This window comes from Schistocerca serialis, unplaced genomic scaffold, assembly GCF_023864345.2.
Source record: "Schistocerca serialis cubense isolate TAMUIC-IGC-003099 unplaced genomic scaffold, iqSchSeri2.2 HiC_scaffold_1416, whole genome shotgun sequence".
Taxonomy (NCBI): domain Eukaryota; kingdom Metazoa; phylum Arthropoda; class Insecta; order Orthoptera; family Acrididae; genus Schistocerca; species Schistocerca serialis.
The window spans coordinates 218,835-244,469 of NW_026047643.1; the positions used below are offsets into that span (position 1 = coordinate 218,835).

The window sequence follows — 25,635 nt, forward strand, 5'->3', positions numbered from 1 at the left end:
ACTCAGTTTGTGTGACTGATATGGGCATGATGAGTTCTGTGTGTATTTAGGCCATATTAAGCTTACCAAAAAAAATTTATACCCTTTTTGAGTGAATTATATTTGGCATAGAGGGCACCTACAATATGTACCCTTTAATGTATTACATATTTTTAACCACATTTTGGAATTTTTTATTTTCCCTCAGGAATATGTTGTTGGTGTTTTGATTCATGGAGTGTGTTCTCTAAATGTATGTTACTGGGTTGTAAAAATTTCACTGGACTGTGGGGAATAGTTCCAAAATTTTTAAGACCTGAAGTTGGGTCTGAAGAAAAATTGCCAGATGTGGGTAGCAATTTCCGGGTCACACCACCTTCTTTCACAAGTCATAATTCTGGAACTAATTGGCAGGGGAAACTAATAAATTCACTTAAATGCAAAAACTCACATAGAATTGATGGCATTTCCAGCAAAATACTGAAAGCTTGTTCCCAACAGATAAGTAGGATTCTCAGCCAGTTGTGTAATAGCTCTCTGAAACAGGGCATTTTTCCTGATAGACTGAAATATGCTATTGTTAACCCTTTGCATAAAAAAGGGGATAGGTCTGATGTCAACAACTATCATCCAATCTCTCTTCTAACAGTTTTATCCAAAATTTTTGAGAAAGTAATGTATTTGAGAGTAGCTTCACATATCTATAAAAATGTCAGTTTGGTTTTCAGAAAGGCTTTTCAACAGAAAATGTCCTTTGTTGTTTTTAACGTATATTAATGACTTGCCATTCTATATTCATGAAGATGCAAAGCTAGTTCTTTTTGCTGAGGCTTCTCCTCTCTTTGGGAAGGCGTCGCCTCCTCCAGAGAGCCGTCTCCTCCCTCCGGAGAGGCATCTCCTCTGCTCTAGCTTCTCAGTATATATACTCTCTTATGAAATTTGTTATTAACAACCAAACCCATTATTGCTGAATATATTATTCCTATAGTGTAATTTCTTCATAGGAAGTGATTCTGATAGTGAGACAGAAGTATGAATGTGCTGAAGATGGAGAGGAGGAGAGTCACTTGTGCCACACCATGGTCATATCTACTTGAGGAGTATGTGGAGTATGCTATGATACTATTAAGAGTTTTTTTGAAAGTGTAGGATATTTTTAGATAATATGATTTTAGATATATATTATTTTATATGATTTTGTATGATTTTGTATATGTGATTTTTTTCTTATACACTGTGTATTTATTCCCTGCCACACCTTGGTCATATCTAATTGAGGAGTATGTGGAGTATGGTATGATACTATTAAGAGTTTTGGTGAAAGTGCAGGATATTTTTAGATAATATGATTTTAGATATATATGATTTTGTATGATTTTGTATATGTGATTTTTTCTTATACACTGTGTATTTATTCCTGTATTTCTTAATTCCTTGATAATTAATTAATGTACAAGAATTACACATTTGCAGTTCAGAAAATGTCAGCTTTAAGAGTGCTTATGAGGCACCCTTGAGCCTCCTATTCTGTTTATTACTATTTTCTCTAAAGTGAAATAACTGCACACAAAAACACTGCAAGTACCCTTTGTGTTTTCATTTCAGTGTAAAATATCGGTGGCCTGTGGTTATATCTTCAGGTATGATTCATATGAAAAGTTTTGCCAGGGCAAATTTCTTATGAAAGTTTTTATTTAAACCAGGAATTTTTCTTAAGTCGTCTGCTGATTCAAAAGTTTCTCCAGATAAGCTTCTGTAATTATTAATTATTAAAGCTTTTTTTGGTCCAATAGTTGGTAGCTTCTGTAATTCATATTTAATTAATAATAGTAATAATTTATAATTTTGTAAATTAATCATTAATTATTATATAATTAATTATAAAGGAATTAAGAAATAAAGGAATTAAGAAATATGTAATAAACACACAGTGTATAACAAAAAATCATTATATATTTCTTAATTTCCTTATAATTTATAATTTTATAAATTAATCATTATAAAAGTCCATTTAGAAGAGAAAGCATCAAAACACCTAAAAAAATAATCATGGTGAAAGAATTTGTAGCACATAATGTTGGCAATAATATTCACCAGGAGCATATGAACCGAATAATTTCTTTACTAAACACAGGTAGCACAAGAGAATTACAGAAGCTGCCAACTATTGTGCTGAAACATGTATGGGTGAAACAAAAGAAAAAAGGTGTCTTGCATAAGGCGGAACTTCTCATCCCATTTTCGTAGCAAGCACGGAGACAACAAGAATAACTGCACCACAAGATGATTATCACTTGGTGGGCCTGGTGTAAAAACTGTTTATAAATCAATGGTACTCTAACTATGATGTAGGTATTGTTGCCAAGTGTAGCCAGTGTAATGAATAGCATCACCACCAGCTAACAGTGGCTGCATCAATGGGGATGTCATACATCTTTCATCAATGTCGCAGCCACCTATAGCTGGGAGCAATCTGTTCTCAGCTATACTCAATTAAACTAACTGAATGTCATTCACCCACCAACACAGACCACCTCCTTCCTTACAAGCTGTTACATGAGTCATACCAAACAATGCAGGAAGATTCTTATCTCAACTGTTATTTATAAAACAATTTGAACATTGATCGTACTCTAACTGTGCTGCTGGTGTTGTTATGCAGTATTTTCTGAGGTGGTGTTTTTGATCTTAGGCTTTATTGCATTTGAAAGAATATAAAACTTGTTACCAAAATATGAAATGATCAATATGCTTAGGTGCACAGACTTCAACAAATGTTTATAAAAAAAATTATAACATTTAATTACTGTGATCATATTACTGCACAGAATTTGTACGGAAGTCAAATTGTATACAATATTCACATTAGTTGATATTAATAATGACAGATTAGATTGAAAGGTAGGAAAGTAAAATCTCAGAGCTAGATCAGAAATGTAAGGATAATGGGATGAAGATTAGCATCTCCAAAACGAAATTAAAACCTATGGGAAAGAGATATAAACGGATTGAGTGCCAAATAGGAGGAACAAAGTTAGAACAGTGGACAGATTCAAGTACTTAGGATGCATTTCCTCACAGGATGGCAACATAGTGAAAGAACTGGAAGCAAAGTGTAGCAAAGGTAATTCAGTGAGTGCTCAGCTATGAACTACTCTCTTCTGCAAGAAGAAAGTCAGTACCTAGACTATGTTATCTGTGCACCGTACAAAATACGAATCACATGCATATTTTAGTGTGTCTAAAGGGAAGGAGTTAGAGTACTAATTGTGGCAGAGTGCTGCGGTTTGCATGAGTCGACAGAGGATGAATAGACGTTTCGTATCGTGTATAGAAAGTGGCATTTGAAAGGATATAAAACTTGTTTCCAAAATATGAAATGTTCAATACACTTACATGCACATGGTCATTCTTACGCTATTGCAACCATGCACCACCAAATATTAAAAAAAAAAAATTAAAGAAATGAAAATCATAAATCATAAAACTTATTTACAGTGATCACAATTACTGCACAGAGTTTGTACAGAAGTCAGATTGCATGCAATATTCAAATTAGTTGATATTAATAGCAATATATACATATGAATCAGTTCTACTAAAAAATTACATTTGATGGCAATGTCTACCTTTGGAGTAGTCATCCAGTGAGGCTCAACAGCGGAAGGTGGGAGTGGCTGCTGGATCATCTGTACACACACAGACCATTTCTTTGGCTATAATTCCTCCGCTAGACTTACTAAAACAAATTACAGTACAATACACTAGACACAGACACACTACTTTACAGTGGGGTTTGGTGTGAATGGAGATGGGAATGGAAAGCCATCAAACAATAAACATGGGATGTATTTCATAGGAAGTTAGTAGGTCTGGTCTTGATTCTGGACCATGACAGAAATTCTTAAGGGAGGCCATGGTTTGGACTAAATTATAGAGCAATCCATCAGAAAATGCACTAATGTTAGCACTGAATAGGGGATTGTGGAGATATGTTATGACTAGGGTATGAAGATTAACATCTCCAAAACAAAGGTAATGACTATGGGAAAGAGATTTAAATGCATTGAGTGCCATATAAGCGGAATTAAGTTTCATTTCCTCACAGGAATGCAACATAGAGAAAGAACTGTAAGTAATGCAACGAAAAACTTGGAAAGGAACTCCATAGATGTAAGCGTAATGGTGAACAGTCATAGATGGTGGGGGTCATGTTACACGCATGGAAGAAACAATGTTACCCAAGAGACTCATGGGTTCAGCAGTAGAGGGTAGGAGGAGTTGGGGTAGACCAAGGAGAAGGTACTTTTATTCGGTTAAGGATGATTTTAGGTTTTACATCAATGTTAGCACTGAATAGGGGATTGTGTAGGTATTTTATAAGAGGGACTATGCTCGAGACTGAACACTGAAAAGCATAATCAGTCTCAAATGATTATTATTATTATTGAAATGCGAATGGGAAAGACAACATACAAGAAACATGGGATGTATTCCATAGGAAGAGGGTGAGTCTGGTATTGATTCTGTTGCATGACGGACCTCGGTAAAGAAGTGTTGCAAATTTCATATTGAGAAATAATGTTTACATTAGATATGCTTTTGGCACATAGTTATTCATAGTGAGGACTTCCTCTAGGATGTGGAACATGTCAGAAAAAACAAGAAAAACATTGTTTACAAAATAAGGACAGGTATGTAAATTTACCTTCTACAAAGTCCAAATGAAATTCTTCTTGTGGATGTGGAATCGGTCAGAAAGAGAATGTTAGGCTTATTTACATTTGAAAGGATATAAAACTTGTTACCAAAATGTGAAATGAACAATACACTTACATGCACATGATTATTTGTAAGCTATTACAGCCAAGCACCACCAAATATTAAAAAAATAAATAAACAAATAAAAAGAAAGAAAGAATAGAAATTCAAAAATTTTAAAAATCTTAATAACAGTGATCACAATTACTGCACAGAGTTTGTACGGAAGTCAGATTGCATGCAATATTCAAATTAGTTGATATTAATAGCAACATTTACACATAAATCAGTTCTGCTAAAAAATTACTTGTGATGGCAATATCTACCTTTGGAGTAGTCATCTTCTGAGGTTCAACAGTGGAGGATGAGACTGGCCGCTGGGTCATTTGTACACACACAGACCAATTCTTTGGCAATACCTCCTCAGCTAGCCTCACTTAAACAAATTACAATAGAATACACTAGACACACTTCTTGGACAGTGGCGTTTGGTGTGAATGAGATGGGAATGGAGAAGTCAACAAACAATAAGCATGGGAGGGAGGTGACACCTCTCCGGAGGTAGGAGACGCCTCCCCAAAGAGAGGATACGCCTCTCCGGAGGGAGCAGACGGCTCCCCGGAGGAGGAGACGCCTTCCCAGAGAGCAGAGATGCCTCTCTGAAGAGAGATTCCAGCAAACCGTAGCCTACTGCGACAAGGTGGACCCTTTCTATACCTGTTTGAACACGCAAAATTGCAAATATATTTGACTTCAAAAATGGATTAAAAATACTGCGATGTTGCAAATCGACCTTTTTTCACCCTTGCAATATCTGCAACATCGGAGCTATAAAATACATGCAACGAATGTTTGTCGTTCATTGAGAATATAGTATTAATAATTTTCGGTAATTTTTAGGCCTTCGGGTGTCTCACAATTGTCGCGTATGTTCGAAGTTGAGTTCAAAAGACTAAATGTAATCTATTGCAGCCTTCCCTAAGTCATTAGGACGTAGAATGTCATTACCTTTCCAGTGACACAAATCACAAGTTCATATCTGCAATAGTTTTTGAACAATGGGCTGTGTTTTGAAAGTGCGGCCTACAATCTATGTTGTACCGCCACTTCCTAGATGCTACAGTTTTAGCAGTATTCGCGTTTAAATGAACCTTATGCAAGACACGATTTTCGTGAAAAAACGTGACACTCTCCTCTTCATTGCTCTTCAGACTTACTCCACATATATTGAAAGTTATCACCAATGTTTGCTACGGTACCGCTCAGTCCAGTGTCTCAACGCACGCGCGGCGACCGCAGCAAGTGCGGGTGGCCGCAGGACGTACTGTTGACAGACAGGCTTCCTGTTGCTACGCTCCATTGTTTACCGAGTTGTCTGCCTCAGTAGCGTGCAGTACTTTCAGCCGGCCTCTGCTAGAAACACACTTCATCATATTTGGCAGCGTGTTGTGAAGTCTGTGGCAGTTCTTGAATTACTGTCATGAATACTACACCTACAGTAAGTAATTTGACTTACTTTAAAATACAATAATTTCTTCATAATTTGTACAGCTACGTTTAGACTATATCTCATAAATTTCCCTCTTTGCTATCGTTGTAGAACCTGCTCTCTGTGAGTATTCTCCTGGTGCTGATACTGTTAACCACAGAGACGTCCTACAAACAGGTAACGCAACTCTCTCTGACAATTATTCAGTGCTAACATTGGTGCATCTTCTGATGGATTTAGTCCAAACTGCGGCCTCCCTTAAGAAGGTCTGTCATGGTCCAGAATCAAGACCAGACCCACTAACTTCCTATGGAATACATCCCATGTTTATTGTTTGTTGGCTTTTACATTCCTATCTCCATTCACAGCACACCCCACTGTCAAAGAAGTGTGTCTGTGTCTAGTGTATTGTACTGTAATTTGTTTAAGTGAGTCAAGCTGAGGAGTTATAGCCAATGAAATGGTCTGTGTGTGTACAGATGACCCAGCAGTCAGTTCCACCTTCCACTGTTGAGCCTCACAGGATGACTACTCCAATGGTAGACATTGCCATCACAAGTAATTTTTTAGTAGAACTGATTGATGTGTATATATTGCTATTAATATCATCTAATTTGAATATTGCATGCAATCTGACTTCTGTACAAACTCAGTGCAGTAATTGTGATCACTGTAAATAAGTTTTATAATTTATGAATTTCATTTCTCTCATTCTTTTTTTTTAATTATTTGGTGGTGCGTGGTTGTAATAGCTTAAGAATAATCATGTGCATGTAAGTGTATTGAACATTTCATATTTTGGTGACAAGTATTATATCCTTTCACACAATTAGTACTCTGCCACAATTAGTACTCTGACTGCTTCCGTTTAAACACGCAAAAATATGCAGGTATTTCGTATTTTCACGGGGCACAGATAGCATAGTCTAGGTACTAATTTCCTTCATTACTTTCGTTTTGGAGATGCTAATATTCATACCCTAGTCCTTATAAAATATCTCCACAATCCACTTCCCCAACTCCTCCTACCCTCTACTGCTGAACCCATGAGTCTCTTGGGTAACCTTGCTTCTCCCATGGGTGTAACATGACTTCTACCATCAAAGCCTGTTCACCATTACTCTTACATCTATGGAGTTCCTTTCCCAGTTTTTCTTTGCCTTGCTTCTAGTTCTTTCTCTATGTTGCAATCCTGTGAGGAAATGAAACTTAATTCCTCTTATATGGCACTCAATGCATTTAAAACTCTTTCCCATAATCATTACTTTCGTTTTGGAGATGCTAATCTTCATACCCTAGTCATTATAAAATATCTCCACAATAACCTATTCAGTGCTAACATTGGTTCATCTTCTGATGGAATCCTTTAAAATTTAGTCTAAACTGCGGCCTCCCTTAAGAAGGTCTGTCATGGTCCAGAATCAAGACCAGACCCACTAACTTCCTATGGAATGCATCCCATGTCTATTGTTTGTTGGCTTTTCCATTCCCATCTCCAATCACACCAAACCCCACTGTCAAAGAAGTGTATCTGTGTCTAGTGTATTATACTGTAATTTGTTTAAGTGAGTCTACCTAGGGAGTTATAGCCAAAGAAATGGTCTGTGTGTGTACAGATGATCCAGCAGGCAGTCCCACCTTCCACCGTTGAGCCTCACAGGATGACTACTCCAAAGGTAGACATTGCCATCAAATGTAATTTTTTAGTAGAACTGATTGATGTGTATATATTGCTGTTAATGTAAACTAATTTGAATATGGCATGCAATCTGACTTCTGTACAAACTCTGTGCAGTAATTGTTATCACTGGAAATAAGTTTTATAATTTATGAATTTCATTTCTCTCAATTTTTTTTTAAATATTTGGTGGTGCTTGGTGGTAATACCTTAAAAAAATCATGTGCATGTAAGTGTATTGAACATCTCATATTTTGGTAACAAGTTTTATATCCTTTCACACAATTAGTACTCTGCCACAATTATTACTCTGACTGCCTCTGATTAAACAAAAATATGCAGGTATTTCGTATTTTGCACGGTGCACAGATAACATAGTCTAGGTACTTACTTCCTTTATTACTTTCCTTTTTGGAGATAATAATCTTCATACCTTATAAAATATCTCCACAATGCCCTATTCAGTGCTAACATTGGTGCATCTTCTGATGGATTTAGTCCAAACCATGGTCTCCCTTAAGAAGGTCTGTCATGGTCCAGAATCAAGACCAGACCCACTAACTTCCTATGGAATACTTCCCATGTCTATTGTTTGTTGGCTTTTCCATTCCCATCTCATTCACACCAAACGGCACTGTCAAAGAAGTGTGTCTAGTGTATTCTATTGTAATTTGTTTAAGTGAGGCTAGTTGAGGATGTATTGCCAAAGAATTGGTCTGTGTGTGTACAGATGACTCAGCAGCCAGTCTCATCCTCCACCGTTGAGCCTCAGCAGATGACTACTCCAAAGGTAGACATTGCCATCACAAGAAATTTTTTAGTATAACTGATTGATGTGTAAGTGTTACTATTAATATCAACTAATTTGAATATTGCATGCAAACTGACTTCTGTTTATTTATTTATTTATTTTATTAATATTTGGTGGTGCTTGGCTGTAATAGCTTAAGAATAATCATGTGCATGTAAGTGTATTGAACATTTCATATATTGGTAACACGTTTTATATCCTTTCAATTGTAAATAAGCCTAACATTCTCTTTCTGACCGATTCAACATCCACAAGAAGAATTTCATTTGGAATTTGTGGAAGGTAAATTAACATACCTGTCCTTATTTTGTAAATAATGTTTTTCTTGTTTTTCTGACATGTTCTACACCCTAGAGGAAGTCCTCACTATGAATAACTTTGTGCCAAATGCACATCTAATGTAAACATTATTTCTCAATATGAAATCTGCAACACGTCTTTACCAAGGTCCGTCATGCAACAGAATCAATACCAGACTCACCATCTTCCTATGGAATACATCTCATGTTTTTTTATGTTGTCTTTCCCATTCTCATTTTATAGTAATAATAATCATTTAAGACTGATTATGACACTCAGTGTTCAGTCTGGAGCATAGACCCCATTATAAAATATCTACACAATCCCATATTCAGTGCTAACATTGGTGTATCTTCTGATGTAAAGGCTAAAATCATCCTTATCCGAATAAAGGTACCTTCTACTTGGTCCACCCCAACTCCTCCTACCCTCTACTGCTAAACCCATGAATCTCTTTGCTAACCTTGCTTCTCCCATGCTTGTAACATGGCCCCACCATCAAAGCCTGTTTACCATTACTGTTACATCTATGGAGTTCCTTTCCCATTACTTTCATTTTGTAGATGCCAATTTTCATACCCTAGTCCTTATAAAATATCTCCACAATCCCCTATTCAGTGCCAACATTGGTGCATCTTCTGATGGATTGCTCAATAATTCAGTCTAAACTGCGGCCTCCCTTAAGAATTTCTGTCATGGTCCAGAATCAAGACCAGACCCACTAACTTCCTATGGAATACATCCAATGTTTATTGTTTGTTGGCTTTTCCATTCCCATCTCCATTCACACCAAACCCCACTGTCAAAGAAGTGTGTCTGTGTCTTGTGAATTGTACTGTAATTTGTTTAAGTGACTCTAGCTGAGGAGTTATAGCCAAAGAAATAGTCTGTGTGTGTACAGATGATCCAGCAGCCAGTTCCACCTTCCACTGTTGAGCCTCACAGGATGACTACTCCAAAGGTAGACATTGCCATCACAAGTAATTTTTTAGTAGAACTGATTGACGTGTAAATGTTTCTATTATTATCAACTAATATGAATATTGCATGCAATCTGACTTGTGTACAAACTCTGTGCAGTAATTGTGATCACTGTTATTAAGATTTTTATAATTTTTTAATTTCTTTTTTTTCCTTCTTTTATTTGTTTGTTTATTTATTTATTTTTTAATATTTGGTGGTGCTTGGCTGTAATAGCTTACAAATAATCATGTGCATGTAAGTGTATTGTTCATTTCACATTTTGGTAACAAGTTTTATATCCTTTCAAATGTAAATAAGCCTAACATTCTCTTTCTGACCGATTCCACATCCACAAGAAGAATTTCATTTGGAATTTGTGGAAGGTAATTTAACGTACCTGTCCTTATTTTGTAAATAATGTTTGTCTTGTTTTTCTGACATGTTCCACACCCTAGAGGAAGTCCTCACTATGAATAAATTTGTGCCAAAAGCACATATAACGTAAACATTATTTTTCAATACAAAATTTGCAGCACGTCTTTACCGAGGTCCATCATGCAACAGAATCAATACCAGACTCACCCTCTTCCTAATGAATACATCATATGTTTTTTGTATGCTGTCTTTCCCATTTGCATTTTAATAATAATAATAATCATTTAAGACTGATTATGCCTTTCAGTGTTCAGTCTGGAGCATAGACCCCCTTATAAAATATATACACAATCCCATATTCAGTGCTAACATTGGTGTATCTTCTGATGTAAAACCTAAAAACATCCTTAACCGAATAAAACTACCTTCTCCTTGGTCTACCCCAACTCCTCCTACCATCCATTGCTAAATGCATGAGTCTCTTGGGTAACCTTGCTTCTCATGTGCGTGTAACATGACCCCCACCATCAAAGCCTGTTTACAATTACTGTTACATCTATGGAGTTCCTTTCCCAGTATTTCTTTGCCTTGCTTCCAGTTCTTCCTCTATGTTGCCATCCTGTGAGGAAATGAAACTGAATTCCTCTTATATGGCACTCAATGCATTTAAATCTCTTTCCCATAGTCATTACTTTTATTTTGTAGATGCCAATTTTCATACTCTAGTCCTTATAAAATATCTCCACAATCCCCAATTCAGTGCTAACATTGGTATATCTTCTGATGGATTGCTCTATAACTTAGTCTAAACTGCGGCCTCCCTTAAGAAGGTCTGTCATGGTCCAGAATCAAGACCAGACCCACTAACCACCTATGGAATGCATTGCATGTTTATTGTTTGTTGGCTTTTCCATTCCCATCTCCATTCACACCAAACCCCACTGTCAAAGAAGTGTTTCTGTGTCTAGTTTGTTGTACTGTAATTTGTTTAAGTGAGTCTAGCTGAGGAGTTATAGCCAATGAAATGGTCTGTGTGTGTACAGATGACCCAGCAGCCAGTCTCATCCTCCACTGTTGAGCCTCACAGGATGACTACTCCAAAGGTAGACATTGCCATCAAAAGTAATTTTTTAGTAGAACTGATTGATGTGTAAATGTTGCTATTATTGTCAACTAATTTGAATATTGCATGCAATCTGACTTCTGTACAAACTCTGTGCAGTAATTGTGATCTCTGTTATTAAGATTTTTATAATTTTTGAATTTCTTTTCTTTCTATCTTTTTATTTGTTTATTTTTTTTATTTTTTTTAATATTTGGTGGTGCTTGGCTGTAATAGCTTAAGAATAATCAGGTGCATTGAACATTTCATAATTTTGTAACAAGATTTATATCCTTTCAAATGTAAATAACCCTAACATTCTCTTTCTGACCGATTCCACATTCTCAAGAAGAATATCATTTGGAAGTTGTTGAAGGTAAATTAATATACCTGTCCTTATTTTGAAAATAATGTTTTTCTTGTTTTTCTGACATGTTCCACATCCTAGGGAACTCCTCACTATGGATAACTTTGTGCCAAATGCACATCTAATGTAAACATAATTTCTCAATACGAAATTTACAACACGTCTTTACCGAGGTTGATCATGCAAGAGAATGAATACCAGACTCACCATCTTCCTATGGAATACATCCCATGATTTCTGTATGTTGCCTTTTGCATTCGCATTTCAATTATAATAATAAACATTTAAGACTGATCATGCCTTTCAGTGTTCAGTCTGGAGCATAGTCCCTCTTATAAAATATATACAGAATCCCCAATTCAGTGCTAACATTGATGTATCTTCTGATGTAAAGTTTAAAATCATACTTAACCGAATAAAGGTACCTTTTGCTTGGTCTACCTCAACTCCTCCTACCCTCTACTGCTGAACCCATGAGTCTCTTGGGTAACCTTGCTTCTCCCAGGTGTGTAACATGACCCCCACCATCTAAGCAAGTTCACCATTATTCTTACATCTATGGAGTTCCTTTACCAGTTTTTCTTTGCCTTGCTTCCAGTTCTTTCTCTATGTTGCATTCCTGTGAGGAAATGAAACTTAATTCCGCTTATATGGTACCCAATTCATTTAAATCTCTTTCTCATAGTCATTACTTTCGTTTTGGAGATGCTAATCTTCATACCCTAGTCATTATAAAATATCTCCACAATCCCCTATTCAGTGCTAACATTGGGGCATCTTCTGATGGATTGCTCTATAATTTAGTGCAAACTGCGGCCTCCTTTAAGAAGGTCTGTCACGGTCCAGAATCAAGACCATACCCACTAACTTCTTATGGAATACATCCCGTGTTTGTTGTTTGATGGCTTTTCCATTCCCATCTCCATTCACACCAAACCCCACTATCAAAGAAGTGTGTCTGTGTTTAGTGTATTGTACTGTAATTTGTTTAAGTGAGTCTAGCTCAGGAGTTACAGCCAAAGAAATAGTCTGTGTGTGTACAGATGATCCAGCAGCCATTCTCACCTTCCACTGTTGAGCCTCACTGGATGACTACTCCAAAGGTAGACATTGCCATCACAAGTAATTTTTTAGTAGAACTGATTGATGTGTATATGTTGCTATTAATATCAACTAATTTGAATATTGCTTGCAATCTGACTTCTGTAGAAATTCTGTGCAGTAATATGATCACAGTAAATCAATGTTATAAATGTTTTTATAAATATTTGTTGAAGTCTGTGCACCTAAGCGTATTGATCATTTCATATTTCGGTAACAAGTTTTATATTCTTTCAAATGTAATAAAGCCTAAGATCAAAAACACCACCTCAGAAAATATTGCGTAACAACACCAGCAGCACAGTTAGAGTATGATCAATGTTCAAATTGTTTTATAAATAACATTTGAGTTAAGAATCTTCCTGCATTGTTTGGTATGACTCATGTATCAGTTGTTAAGGAAGGAAGTGGTCTGTGTTGGTGGGTGAATGACATTCAGTTAGTTTAATTGAGTATAGCTGAGAACAGATTGCTCCCAGCTATAGGTGGCTGTGACACTGATGAAGGATGTATCACATCGCCATTGATGCAGCCACTGTTAGCTGGTGGTGATGCTATTCATTACACTGGCTACACCTGGCAACAATACCTACATCATAGTTAGAGTACCATTGATTTATAAACAGTTTTTACACCAGGCCCACCAAGTGACTCTAGCTGAGGAGAGATCGCAAAGGGTGTGGTCTGTGTGTGCAGGTGGTAAAGGGGCAAAATGATCTGCCGGCTGTGTTCAACAAAACCATCATATTTGGAGTCTCCATAAGTACTGCACGAGATACAGGTTGCAGAGCTGGAATTTTAGTAGTCTTCAACTGGGGTTCTTGGTGTTTCCTTGTGAAATTTGATTAATACTGTTAATAATATTAGTTACTTCCCTTGTATATTAAAATTTGTGGTTGCTGTAGTTAGTTTTTTAACATCCTCTTATTGTAGTAACAGAATTTAAGTACTTAGTTTTCTTGTTTCCTCTTTAACTCAGTTAATACTAGGCAGAAATCAAATCTGCATCTGGAATGCACCTCCTTAACACTTGTGCAGAAAGGAGTGCAGTATTCTGCTGCATCCATATTCAATAAGCTACAACAAGAACTCAGAAATCTTAGCAGTAGCCCAATCACTTTTAAGTCTAAACTGAAGAGTTTCCTCATGGCTCATTCCTTCTATTCTGTTGAGGAACTCCTGGAAGAGCTAAAAAATTCCAGTGCTAATTCCAGTGGTACATTGTTGATTTTGTATATTTTAAAGTTACGATTAATCACCTGAGTTGTTTCTTTTGTTTCATTTTATCTGTTTCTCCTTTTGTGTTATAATTTCATGTACTGACTCGTTCCATGAGCATGGACAATTGGTCCTTAATTTGTTTCTACGGAACAAATAAATAAATTAATTAAAAGTAACATGTATCTACTGCATGCAAACTGACAACTGACTGGTACCTGTGGATCACTTTTCTGTCACAGTTGATGTTTTTGTTGCAGGTGGCAGTTGTGTGTATTATGGCGGTGGTGATGTACTATGTTTTCTGCAGGATGAGGACAGCTGGGTACAGAGAGCAGGATTCCAGCCCCAAAAGCGGTATAAGGCTGCAGCCTGTCGCCACTAGGTCCACAGAAAGGTACAAGGAGGCCATTGAAATTTCTTTTTATCATAGCCTGCATTATATCTAAAATTTTGTAATCTCTGTGTTCTCAGTGCCACCATGAGTCTGCCTGTCCCTACTAGTCCCAAATTAATTTTATAACAGTGCCTGTGACATTTACATGGTGATGAAAAAGAACTATAACAACATGTGGTATGGAACTGCGAACTACTTGAAGTGAAACATTGATTTCTGGTTAAACTTCTTTGGATTAATTGATAAAAACTTTGCACAAGCACAAAGTGACAGTGGCAGTTGCAGAATCTTCATGCTTGGCAAAACTGGGATATTTATATTCTGTCAACAATTACTATTTCTTCTGACAATTAATTTCTTCAAAATCATGAACTGATATTACACATTTGTTATTTACTTGGCAGCCAGCTGAGGAAGTCTTTAATTTACAATTTGTGCAGTGATTAACTTGATATATTGAGACATTCTAATGTGACAATCATTGTCTTTTTACTTTTTGTGTTCACAAGATTAAATATTTACATCATTATAGAGCTTTTTATGAATTATGAAATAAGGAAGTCATGCTATCATTACAAAGTTTTCATATTATCTGAGTTTAAAGTTGTAAAGGGTTATTATACAGTACACATTGTCACACTAACACACAGATTCACATACACTACTGAGCATTTTACCTGCAAGGAATCGCCTACCTAAAATTTTGTAATCTCTGTTTTGTCAGTGACACCATGTGACTGCCTGTCCCCACTATGTCCAAATCTAGTGACACCCAATCAACAGAAACGTACAAGGAGGCCTTTGAAATTTCTTTTTATCATAGCCTGCCCTTTCACAGACGTGTCAAGTTGTAGTATTCATAATTGCATTGCAGTTCTCGCAATACTAATGAAGCACCACACTTTCCAAACTTGTGCTTTTGGTAAGCTGGTACTTCTTTCCAGTATTGCTTGTTTGTAAGTGTTTAAACCATTGATCTGGCAAAAGCAAATAAAGTTACAACTCTGGCATTTCCACCATACTGCAGTCATAAGTTCCAGCCATTGGACAGGATCCTTCAAAAAATTTTATTACAGTGCCTGAGACAATTACACAGTGATGAATTCAGGAAGCTCTGTAACCATGATATGGAACTGCTAACTGCTTGAAATGAAACATTGACCAAAACTTTGTACAAACACAATTAATGCACAGGTGACATAGTGGTTGCTTCTTCACGTTCAGCAAAACTGTCATATCAATTACTGTATTTTTGACATTGTTAACTGAATGAATTTCATCAGTTACAGTTAATTTCTTCAAAATCATGACCTGATATTATTACACATTTCTTTTTTGCATAATAACTTAATTACATCAAGGTTTTTCAAAATGAACATGCTACACAAAAGCTGAAAAGCTGAAATATGTAGTCTCGAAAACATTGTATATTAATTACAAATTCTGTCTCAATTATTGAATCCATTTTTATGCTAATATTTATTGACCACCAAAATAATAATCTTTAAGTAATAATGCAGGCAGATTTCAAATATCTAGCAAAATTTCTCATAAATTGTCAAAGAAGGGTATGCCACAATAATTATTAATTGTTTCAATCACTACCACAATTATGTCCTGTAATTTATTAGCTTGTCCATGAAAAAAAATTTAATAAAATTTATTCTTTCTCTCTCTCATAGGAGTACAAGGTCCCTTGCAGCATCAACAAGCCCAGAGGGTGACCCTGCAAAAGATGGGGAGAAGAAGACTCGCTCCTACACGCGGGGAACCCCTCAGACTGTAATCATAACGAAGCAGGAGGGTCAGAAGATTGGGTTGTCCATTGTAGGTGGCAGTGATTCCCCAAGAGGTCCGGAATTCTTTGTTATGGCTCTAGATCCTCACGGACTAGCTGCAGCCTCTGGGTACATAAAGAAAAATGACAAAATCATTAGTATTAACAGAAAACTACTATGTGGACTTACATAAACAAGCCATAGATGCTTTCAACACCTTTATTAGTGGAAGAATGCTGATTGAGATTCAACAACAAACACAGGAAGATGGACGACCACGACTCAAATCCAGTGTATGAATCCAGGAAGAACTATAACAATTCATAATATTGCAAAGGCATATCCATTAGCATTTACCTCAAAGAATATAGTTTCTGGCTTCCATTGTAATAGTATTTGGCTGTTTAATCCAGATGTTTGAAGAAAACATAAAAATTATTATTAATACTAGATGAAATTTGATAATATTTTTGGAAAGAGGTAGAGCGACAGTACTTACCTGAGATCAGTACAGCCAATAGATACAAAAAACAGAAAATTTACATAATCCTAGATTTTGGAACCTCGTTCCTTCATCAGGGAAGAGAGAGGGGAGAAAGGGAAGTAACAAAAGAGGATGTGGTTTCTCACAACCTAGGTTATGAAGGAGCTGGAGAAAGGTATACAGAGAGGGTGGAAAGGATGAATACAGGGGTGTGAAAAAGAGACCACAGTACATTGGAATGACAACAACTGCTGCCTGAGCACGTGAACAGCACAGACGAACTGCAGGAACTTGCACTCCAACACATCTTTTCATCCCACCATCCCCCTGGACTGAACCTATGTTAACCAATTACTTTACTCTTCAGTCTGCTGTCATCATTCACCCATTTGTTTATTTATTTACTTTTCATCCCACATAGTGGTGTTTATCTTTCTATTATTCATCTCATTTATCTTTCTATTATTCATGTCTATATACCTCTTTCCTGTGTAAGCATCCTTTTTGGTTTGAAGCTGGCACAGTACTTATGGAATATCTATGGCATCCTACTGTGGTCTCTTTTTCACACCCCTGCGTTCATACTTTCCACCCTCTCTGTATACCTTTCTCCAGCTGCTTCATAACCTAGGTTGTGAGAAACCACATCCTCTTTGGCTATTTCCCTTTCTCCCCTCTCTCTTCCCTGATCAACGAACAAGGTTCCAAAAGCTAGGATTATGTAAATTTTCTGTTTTTTATATCTATTGGCTGTACTGATCTCAGGTAAGTACTAGGCAACCACTCTACCTCTTTGTTAATATTTGTTCACATCTCTGTATGAGATTTTCCATTAATCATAATAATTTTCGGTTATTTCATGTCAGTCAGGAAACCTAAATCATCTTGTGTCTATATTAATTTATATGGTTTGTTCAAATATCAGGATTGAATGGGCATATACCAGTACAATGGAAGAGAAAAACATTATTCTTTGAAGCAAATGCTACTGGGTACACCTTTGCAATATCATGTATTGTAAGAGTTCTACCTGAATTCACCACCATGTAATTGTCACAGGCTCTGTTATAAAATTTTTTCAATGGGTCATATACAGTCCTGTCTAATGGATTTGTGTGTGTATTGTATTATTTCTCTTGTATAATATTCACAGATCAGAAGCAATAAAGCCTTTAAATCGTTATGCAACTATCAAGTTTATTAATATTATATTACATGGTCATAGTATCCAACTGCATTCTCCTCACACACACTAACAGTGTGAACAGTAGTATGGTGACAGAAACTGCTGATGTGTCTTATATTACAAACAGACAGTTTCTTCGTTTTGATCCAGCAGCAAATGTTCATCCAAAAGAGTTCTGGAACGATTTTGAAAATGTTTATCCTAATTTGTAGAATGACCGACCTAGATTGGTTTTGGGTGAGGCTAGGATATGGGGAACGACTGTATCGGAACAATATGAGACGTCAGAGCAGTTTAAAGAAGCGTTTTTCAAGGAATATTGGAGCAAGAAATAGCAGATAGAACTTCAAAATAGTTTCTGGGCAGGGGAAAAGTTTAATCCCAGGAAAGAGAATATTAAAATATTTGCTCTAAGATGGGTGACTAATTTGTCATATTTGACGAACAAATTAGAACCTGAGCAGATAATTATGGGTTTAGAAGGGAAGTTGCCTCTAAACTGGAGAAATAAAATAGTTGCTGCTCCTAGGGACAATGTTGATAAGTTTATTAGCTATTTGGAAAGGGTGGAGAAGCTTATGCAGGAAGAGGACCAAACAAACCGTAATTTTAGGCCTCAGAATACTGGTGAGAGAGGTCAGAATGTTAATGTTAATGATAATGTTAATGATAATTATCAGGGGCACACTTACAGATCGCGATCACCAATTCATGATGACAATGATTTCCAGGAGAGATATCAGGTTGGGGATCGAGGTAGAAAAGAAGCAGAATCACAGCGCACGGGAAACTAGACCCCGTCTGTGAAGGGGCTGGCATATGCAGAACGGGTAGCAGTAATTTGAATCCGCTGGCCATACCTTTTGTATACAATAAGTATAAAGTAACTGAAGTCCAAACTACTGACAATAATGATAGAATTGAAAGTGGTAAAGTGGAGGATGATGGAACTAAATATTAGCAGCAACCGACAGAGCATAAAATTGCGCTTCATTTGATATATAAAAGTAGATGTTTGCGAAAGTTACTTTTTTTTGCGAAATAAAGAAGCTCCGAACACGCGCAATATTTGTCATACGGGATAATTGACATACTTGCGAAAGTTTAAAAATTAACACAAATTATTAGAAATAGAGACTGCATAGACCACAATTTTGTCTAGATTACAATAGTGAAAACCGCAACTATATACGTCTATTAGTTACTGAGTTATAGTCATTTAAGTGAATGGCTGCATGAAATAGGTAACTAATCGTCTCCGACGTATTTTTCAAATACCCCCCATTGTTTAAACGCTTATAAATGAACTTCTATTATAGATACGAAGTTGCGGTTAGTAGCATTGGAAAGGTAATGAAATTATACATGGCAATGATGTCCCCATAGGTTCATCACTTTACATTTACTGCTTGGAAAAAAACCTCCGAACATACGCGATACTTGACAAATAGGCGAACGACTAAAAATTAACACAAATTATTAGAAATAGAGTCTGTATAGACCACCATTTTCTCTGGATTACAGTAGTGAACACCGCAACTATCTACCTCTAATAGTTACTGAGTTATAGTCATTTCAGTGAACGGCTGCAGGAAATAGGTAACTAATGTGAATGTGTTAAAACGGGGAGCAACATGCAGGAGTAAATATGATTTTCTTAAGGTTGCCAAATGCTAGTGACCAGGCGAAACATCAACAAACTCGAGGAGCACGTGGCAGAAATAACTGTGAAAGTGTTATGTCGAGAAATAATGGTGTATCACTTCTGGTGAACTGGCCAGAGAAAGCTTGAAGATGAGACTGTGATAAAACGGGGACCAACTGGCAGGAGTAAGTATGACTCTCTTAAGGTAACCAAATGCTCGTCACCAGGCGAAATACATCGGCAAATTAGAGGAGCACATGGAAGAAATAACTGTGAAAGTCTTAAGGTCGACAAATAATGGCGTATCACTTCTGGTGAACTGGCCAGATAAAGCTTGAAGATGCGACTATGGTAAAACGAAGAGCAATTAGTAGGAGTAACTATGACTTTCTTAAAGTAGCCAAATGCCCCGTCACCAGGCCGAATACATAGACAAACTCGAGGAGCACCTATCAGAAATAACTGTGAAACTCTTAAGGTCGACAAATAAAAGCGTATTGCTTGTGGTGAACTGGCCCGAGAAAACTTGAAGATTTCACTGTGTGAAAACGGGGAGCAACTGGCACGAGCAACTATGACTCTCTTAAGGCAGCAAATGCTCGTCACCAGGCGAAATACATCGGAAAACTCGAGGAGCGCCTGGCAGAAATAAATGTGAAAGTCTTAAGTTCAAAAAATAAAGGCGTATCACTTCTGGTGAAATGGCCAGATAATGCTTGAAGATGCGACTATGGTAAAACGGGGAGCAATTGGTAGGAGTAAACATGACTCTCTTAAGTTAGCCAAATGCTTCGTCGCCAGGCGGAATAAATCGGCAAACTCGAGGAGCACATGGCAGGAGTAAATGTGAAACTCTTAAGGTCGACAAATAAAGGCGTATCGCTTGTGGCGAACTGGCCAGAGAAAGCTTGAAGATGTGACTGTGTTAAAACGTAGATCAACTGGCAGGACTAACTATGACTCTCTTAAGGTTGCCAAATGCTCGCCACCAGGCGAAATCCATATGCAAACTCGAGGAGCACCTGGCAGAAACAACTGCGTAAAGGTCGACAATTAATAGCGTATTGCTTCTGGTGAACTGGCCAGAAATAACTTGAAGATGTGACTATGGTAAAACGGGGAGCAACTGGTACGAGAAACTATGACTCTTTCATGGTAGTCAAATGCCTCGTTACCAGGCGGATAAATAGGCAAACTCGAGGAGCACCTGACAGGAGTAACTGTGAAATTCTTAAGATCGACAAATATTGGCGTATCACTTCTGGTGAACTGGCCTGAGAGAGCTTGAAGATGTGACTGTGATAAAACGGGGAGCAACTGGCAGGAGTAACTATGACTCTCTTTATTCAATTCTTGTATTTTAATTGTTTATACTGTGTTTAGTATTAAGGTAAAAGCGGTTACACAAACATCGGTAACCGGCGCCCTTGTGAGCTCCTCTCGGGGAACAAGGCACAATAGCTTAAGAGTGTTTTATTACCTTGTGTTATTCACTGTATTTGTGAATAAAGACAGCTTTATAGCCGAAAGATCGTCACCAGGCGAAATACATCGGCAAACTTGATTAGCACCTGCAAGAAAGAACTGTGAAAGTTTTAAGGTCGCCAAATAATGTCGTATCGCTTCTGGCGAACTGGCCAGATACAGCTTGAAGATGCGACTGTAGTAAAACGGAGAGCAACTGGCAAGAGTAACTATGACTCGTCACCAGGCGAAATACATCGGCAAACTTGAGGAGCACCTGCAAGAAATAACTGTGAAAGTCTTGAGTTCGACAAATAATGGCGTATCGCGTGTGCTGAAATGGCGCAAGAAAGCTTGAAGATTTTACTGTATTATAACGGGGGGCAACTCGCAGGAGTAACTATGACTCTCTTAAGATTGCCAATGCTCGTCGCCAGGCAAAAAAAATTGGAAAACACGAGGAGGACCTGGTAGAAATAACTGTGATAGTCTTAAGGTCGACAAAGAATGGTGTATCGCTTCTGATGAACTGGTCAGAGAAAGCTTCAATATGTGACTATGGTAAAACGGGGAGCAACTGGTAGGAGTAACTATGACTCTCTTAAGGTAGCCAAATGCCTCGTCACCAACGGAATAAATCGGCAAACTCGGGAAGCACCTGGCAGGAGTAACAGTGAAAGTCTTAAGGTCGACAAATAATGGCGTATCGCTTCTGGCGAACTGGCCTGATAAACGGCGAAGATGTGACAATGGTAAAACGGGGAGCAACTGGTAGGAGCTATTATAACTCTCTTAAGGTAACCAAATGACTTGTCACCAGGCGGATAAATAGGCAAACTCGAGGAGCACATGGCAGGAGGAACTTTGAAAGTCTTAAGGCGACAAATAAAGGCGTATCACTTGTGGTGAACTAGCCCGAGAAAGCTTGAAGTTTAGACTGTGTTAAAACGGAGAGCAAATTGCAGCAGTAACTATGACTCTCTCACAGTTACTGGGCAAGTGAAGCGCAATACATGGGCCTTGCCCTCTTAGCCTCTCCTTGCCTGCGGCTTCCCCCCTTCCCGTGGGCCCGCCGATACACCAGTCCTTGATAGGACTGGTAAGCAGAGTGGAAGTCCGCACCTGGGGCTTTGGGGGGTTACCAGCCCTCCATCGCAAAACCCTTAATTTTGGGACAACAAGACAAGAAAACACGGGTACCGGGCCTTCCGCTGAAGGACCCGGCCTAACAGTCCCGACTGCTAGCCTGCCAACCGTCTCTGAAGTAGAGGAGGCCGTGGAGCCATGGTTCCACTGCAGCATTTGCAGCCGTGCCTTCCGCAGCAAGATAGGAAGCGAGCTCGGTGGGCGGAAGAAGAAATGCGGGAGCTCGCCCTGGCGGAGGCTAGGCTTCTCTGCGCCAGTGACTCCAAAGTCCTCTTTGCAAACCAGGAGCTTCTACCCTTGTTTCCGCACCGTACCCTGGATGCCATCAAGTGCAGGAGGAGGACGGTGGCACACAGGACGATGGTGCGGGAATACGTGGAGGAGCTGAGGCGGGAACAACAGACGCAGCATGGTTTGCGCCATCCACCCGTCCTGGAGTCGCTGCCGGAGGGGCCACCCTCTCCGCCGGAGCTTGAGCGCCCGCCGCAAACATCTGTAGTCGACGAAGCTATCTGGAGGCACCTCGCCGGCCTGCCGCGGTCGGCCGCGCGCTTCTCGGCCCTGGACGACCTTGCGTGTTTGGGGCCGGGTACGCCGTTGGCAGTGGTCGCGGCCGGGCTGCCTGAGGCCCTCCGTGCTGTCGGCTCTGAGGAAGCAGGAGCAAGGAAGAGGAAAACGTTGCGCCCGCCATCCAAGCAGCGGTCTGATGGTGGCCCTCCGCTCTCCAAGCGGAAGCGCCGCCGGTGGGAATATGCCAGATGCCAGGATGCCTTCAGGAAGAATCGCGCGCGCTGCGTGCGTGGCCTCCTGGATGGCACCCTGCTCCAGCCGCCGTCGAACATCCCTGGGCTGGTGGACTTCTGGCGCAGCCTCTTCACGACAGAGCCACCTTCCAACGCTGGCTCCATTCCCGACCGGCTTCTCCCGCGCTCGGAGTCTGTTGACTTTGAGCGCCTGTGGAGGCCGATCACTGCAGAAGAGGTTGCGGCCGCCTTGCCGCCCAGAGGCTCCGTTGCCGGCCCTCACGGCCTCTCGCCGGTGCAGCTGCGCCGCCTTCCAGCGGAGGTCACCACCAAACTCCTGAACCTTTTCCTGCTTACCCGCAAGCTTCCCCCTTCCCTCCTCCGAGCCAGGACCTCTTTGCTCCCTAAGACAGCCGCCCCAACATCCCCCGCTGACTTTCGGCCCATCACCGTCTGCTCGGTACTAGCCAGAACCTTCCATAAGGTTCTGGCGACTCGCCTTATGCAGATGTGTGCTGTGGACGAACGTCAGCGGGCTTTCATCCCAAGGGATGGGATGCTGGAGAACACTTTCCTCCTCGACCGGGTGCTCGTCGGCGCCGTCCGCCGCTGTCGTTCTGTGTTCATGGCATCCCTCGATGTGTCCAAGGCGTTCGATTCGTTGGACCATGCGGCTTTGCGTCCTGTGCTTAAAGTCCATGGTCTGCCGGACGAATTCATTGACTACGTCGAGGGCGGCTATGCGGACAGCACGACGGTAATTGCGGGGGGTGGCGACGAGTCCCCGGCCGTGCGGCCAGCAAGAGGTGTTCGGCAAGGAGATCCTCTGTCCCCTCTCCTTTTTAATTTCGCTGTTGATTGTGTTCTAGAACAGCTGCCCTCACACATAGGTGTCAAGGTATTGGGCCGCCAGACCAACGCGGCGGCCTTCGCGGACGACATCCTGCTCTTCGCCTCCACGAGGGGGGGCCTGCAGTCCCTTATCAACGCAGCAGTGGCAGCCCTCGACCAACTGGGGCTGCGGGTTAACCCGCGGAAGTGTCTCACCCTCGCACTCGTGGCGTCCGGCCGCGAGAAGAAAGTGAAAGTGGATGCGAGCGTCACCTTCACGGCCGGCGAAACCACCATGCCGGCGCTGGGAGTGGGTGAGACCTTCCGCTACCTGGGACTGCAGTTCTCCTCCTCTGGACGGTGTCTCTTCCATCCGAGGCACCACATCGAGGAGCAGCTGTCGATCATCACGCGGGCGCCGCTGAAGCCGCAGCAGCGGCTCTTTGCACTTCGTGAGGTCCTTCTCCCGGGCCTGTATCATGGCCTAGCACTGAGCCGCACCCGCATCGGTGCGCTCAAGGCCATGGACAATTGCGTTCGAGCCGCGGTGAGGAGATGGTTCCGCCTCCCAGCCGACACCCCCTTGGGCTACTTTCACGCTCCAATTGCCCATGGGGGCCTTGGGATTCCATCAGCCCGCTGGATAGGGCCAACACTGAGGCGGGGCAGGCTCCTCACCCTGTTGCAGCTCGAGACCACCACCACCGACGCAGACCTGGGGGAGGCACGACACGAAGTGGCGGCGCTTGAACGACACCTCACGTGGGAGGGCCACCTGCTGCATACGGCTGCAAAAGTTGGTGAGATGTGGACGGCGCGCCTGCATATTTCCTTCGACGGGGCAGCTCTCTCGTCGTCAGCCAGGACATCAGGCCAACACAGCTGGGTCGAGGACACCAGTCGCTTCCTGTCTGGCCGTGACTACGTCGTGTGCATCCGCACGCGCATTAACGCTATACCATCCAAGGCGCGCAGGAGTCGCGGCCGAGACAGGGAGAAGATGTGTCGCGCAAGATGCAACGCCGTCGAGACCGCGAACCACGTCGTCCAGGGCTGCGGGCTGACCAGCCGAGCCCGGGTGCGGCGACACGACGCGGTTGTGAAATACGTCGCGCGCGGGCTGGCTCAACGAGGGTTCGACGTGTCTGTCGAGCCACACCTTCGAACACCAGAGGGAGTCCGCAAGCCCGACGTTGTGGCGTCTAAGGACGGCGTGTTGCATGTCATCGACGCGCAAATTGTCGGCGACCATCTTGACACCGACTGGTGTCACCGGCAGAAGGCGGCGAAATACGACGTCCCGTCGGTGCGGCAAGCCGTCGGCGCTCTCCGACCTGCAGCCAGCAGCATACAGTTTAGAACAGCGACCCTGAACTGGAGGGGGACTTGGGCACCTACATCAGCCCGCCAGCTCCTACAACTAGGCTTCCGCAGGCGGGAGTTAAGCACCATCAGCACGCGGGTGCTCTGTGGAACGACGTGGATCTTCGGCCTGTTCGAAAATATGACGTCGACAAGGCCGAAGTACAGGGAGGGCGTAGGCTAGTTAGTCGGTTAGATCTAGGTTAGTTTGCCCCGACTCCCTGGGCTTCAATATCGGGAGCAATTCCGTTCTTTATTCAATTCTTGTATTTAATTGTTTATACTGTGTTCAATATTAAGGTAAAAGCGGTTACACAACACCGGTAACCGGCGCACTTGTGAGTTCCTCTCGGGGAGCAAGGCGCAATAGCTTAAGAGTGTTTTATTACCTTGTGTTATTCACTGTATTTGTGAATAAAGACGGCTTTATAGCCAAATGCCTCGTCACCAGGCGG

General features: G+C 40.5%; 1 protein-coding gene across 1 annotated transcript; it reads left to right on the forward strand.

Moving 5' to 3' along the window:
* Positions 1 to 7,890: 7,890 nt before the first annotated feature.
* On the forward strand, positions 7,891 to 16,619 carry LOC126442981 (uncharacterized). The gene is made up of 7 exons (XM_050090830.1): positions 7,891 to 7,905; positions 8,638 to 8,697; positions 9,920 to 9,979; positions 11,400 to 11,459; positions 12,869 to 12,928; positions 14,405 to 14,541; positions 16,224 to 16,619. Exons 1-7 carry the CDS (start codon positions 7,891 to 7,893, stop codon positions 16,510 to 16,512), a joined length of 681 nt encoding a protein of 226 aa, XP_049946787.1. The 3' UTR covers positions 16,513 to 16,619.
* The last annotated feature ends 9,016 nt before the right edge of the window (positions 16,620 to 25,635 follow it).

What these genes read in the sequence shown, in the direction of transcription:
- LOC126442981 (XM_050090830.1), top strand. An exon ending in AGCAGATGACTACTCCAAAG is followed by an intron (nt 8,698 to 9,919) that starts GTAGACATTGCC and finishes GTGTGTGTACAG; the next exon opens with ATGATCCAGCAGCCAGTTCC. An exon ending in ACAGGATGACTACTCCAAAG is followed by an intron (nt 11,460 to 12,868) that starts GTAGACATTGCC and finishes GTGTGTGTACAG; the next exon opens with ATGATCCAGCAGCCATTCTC.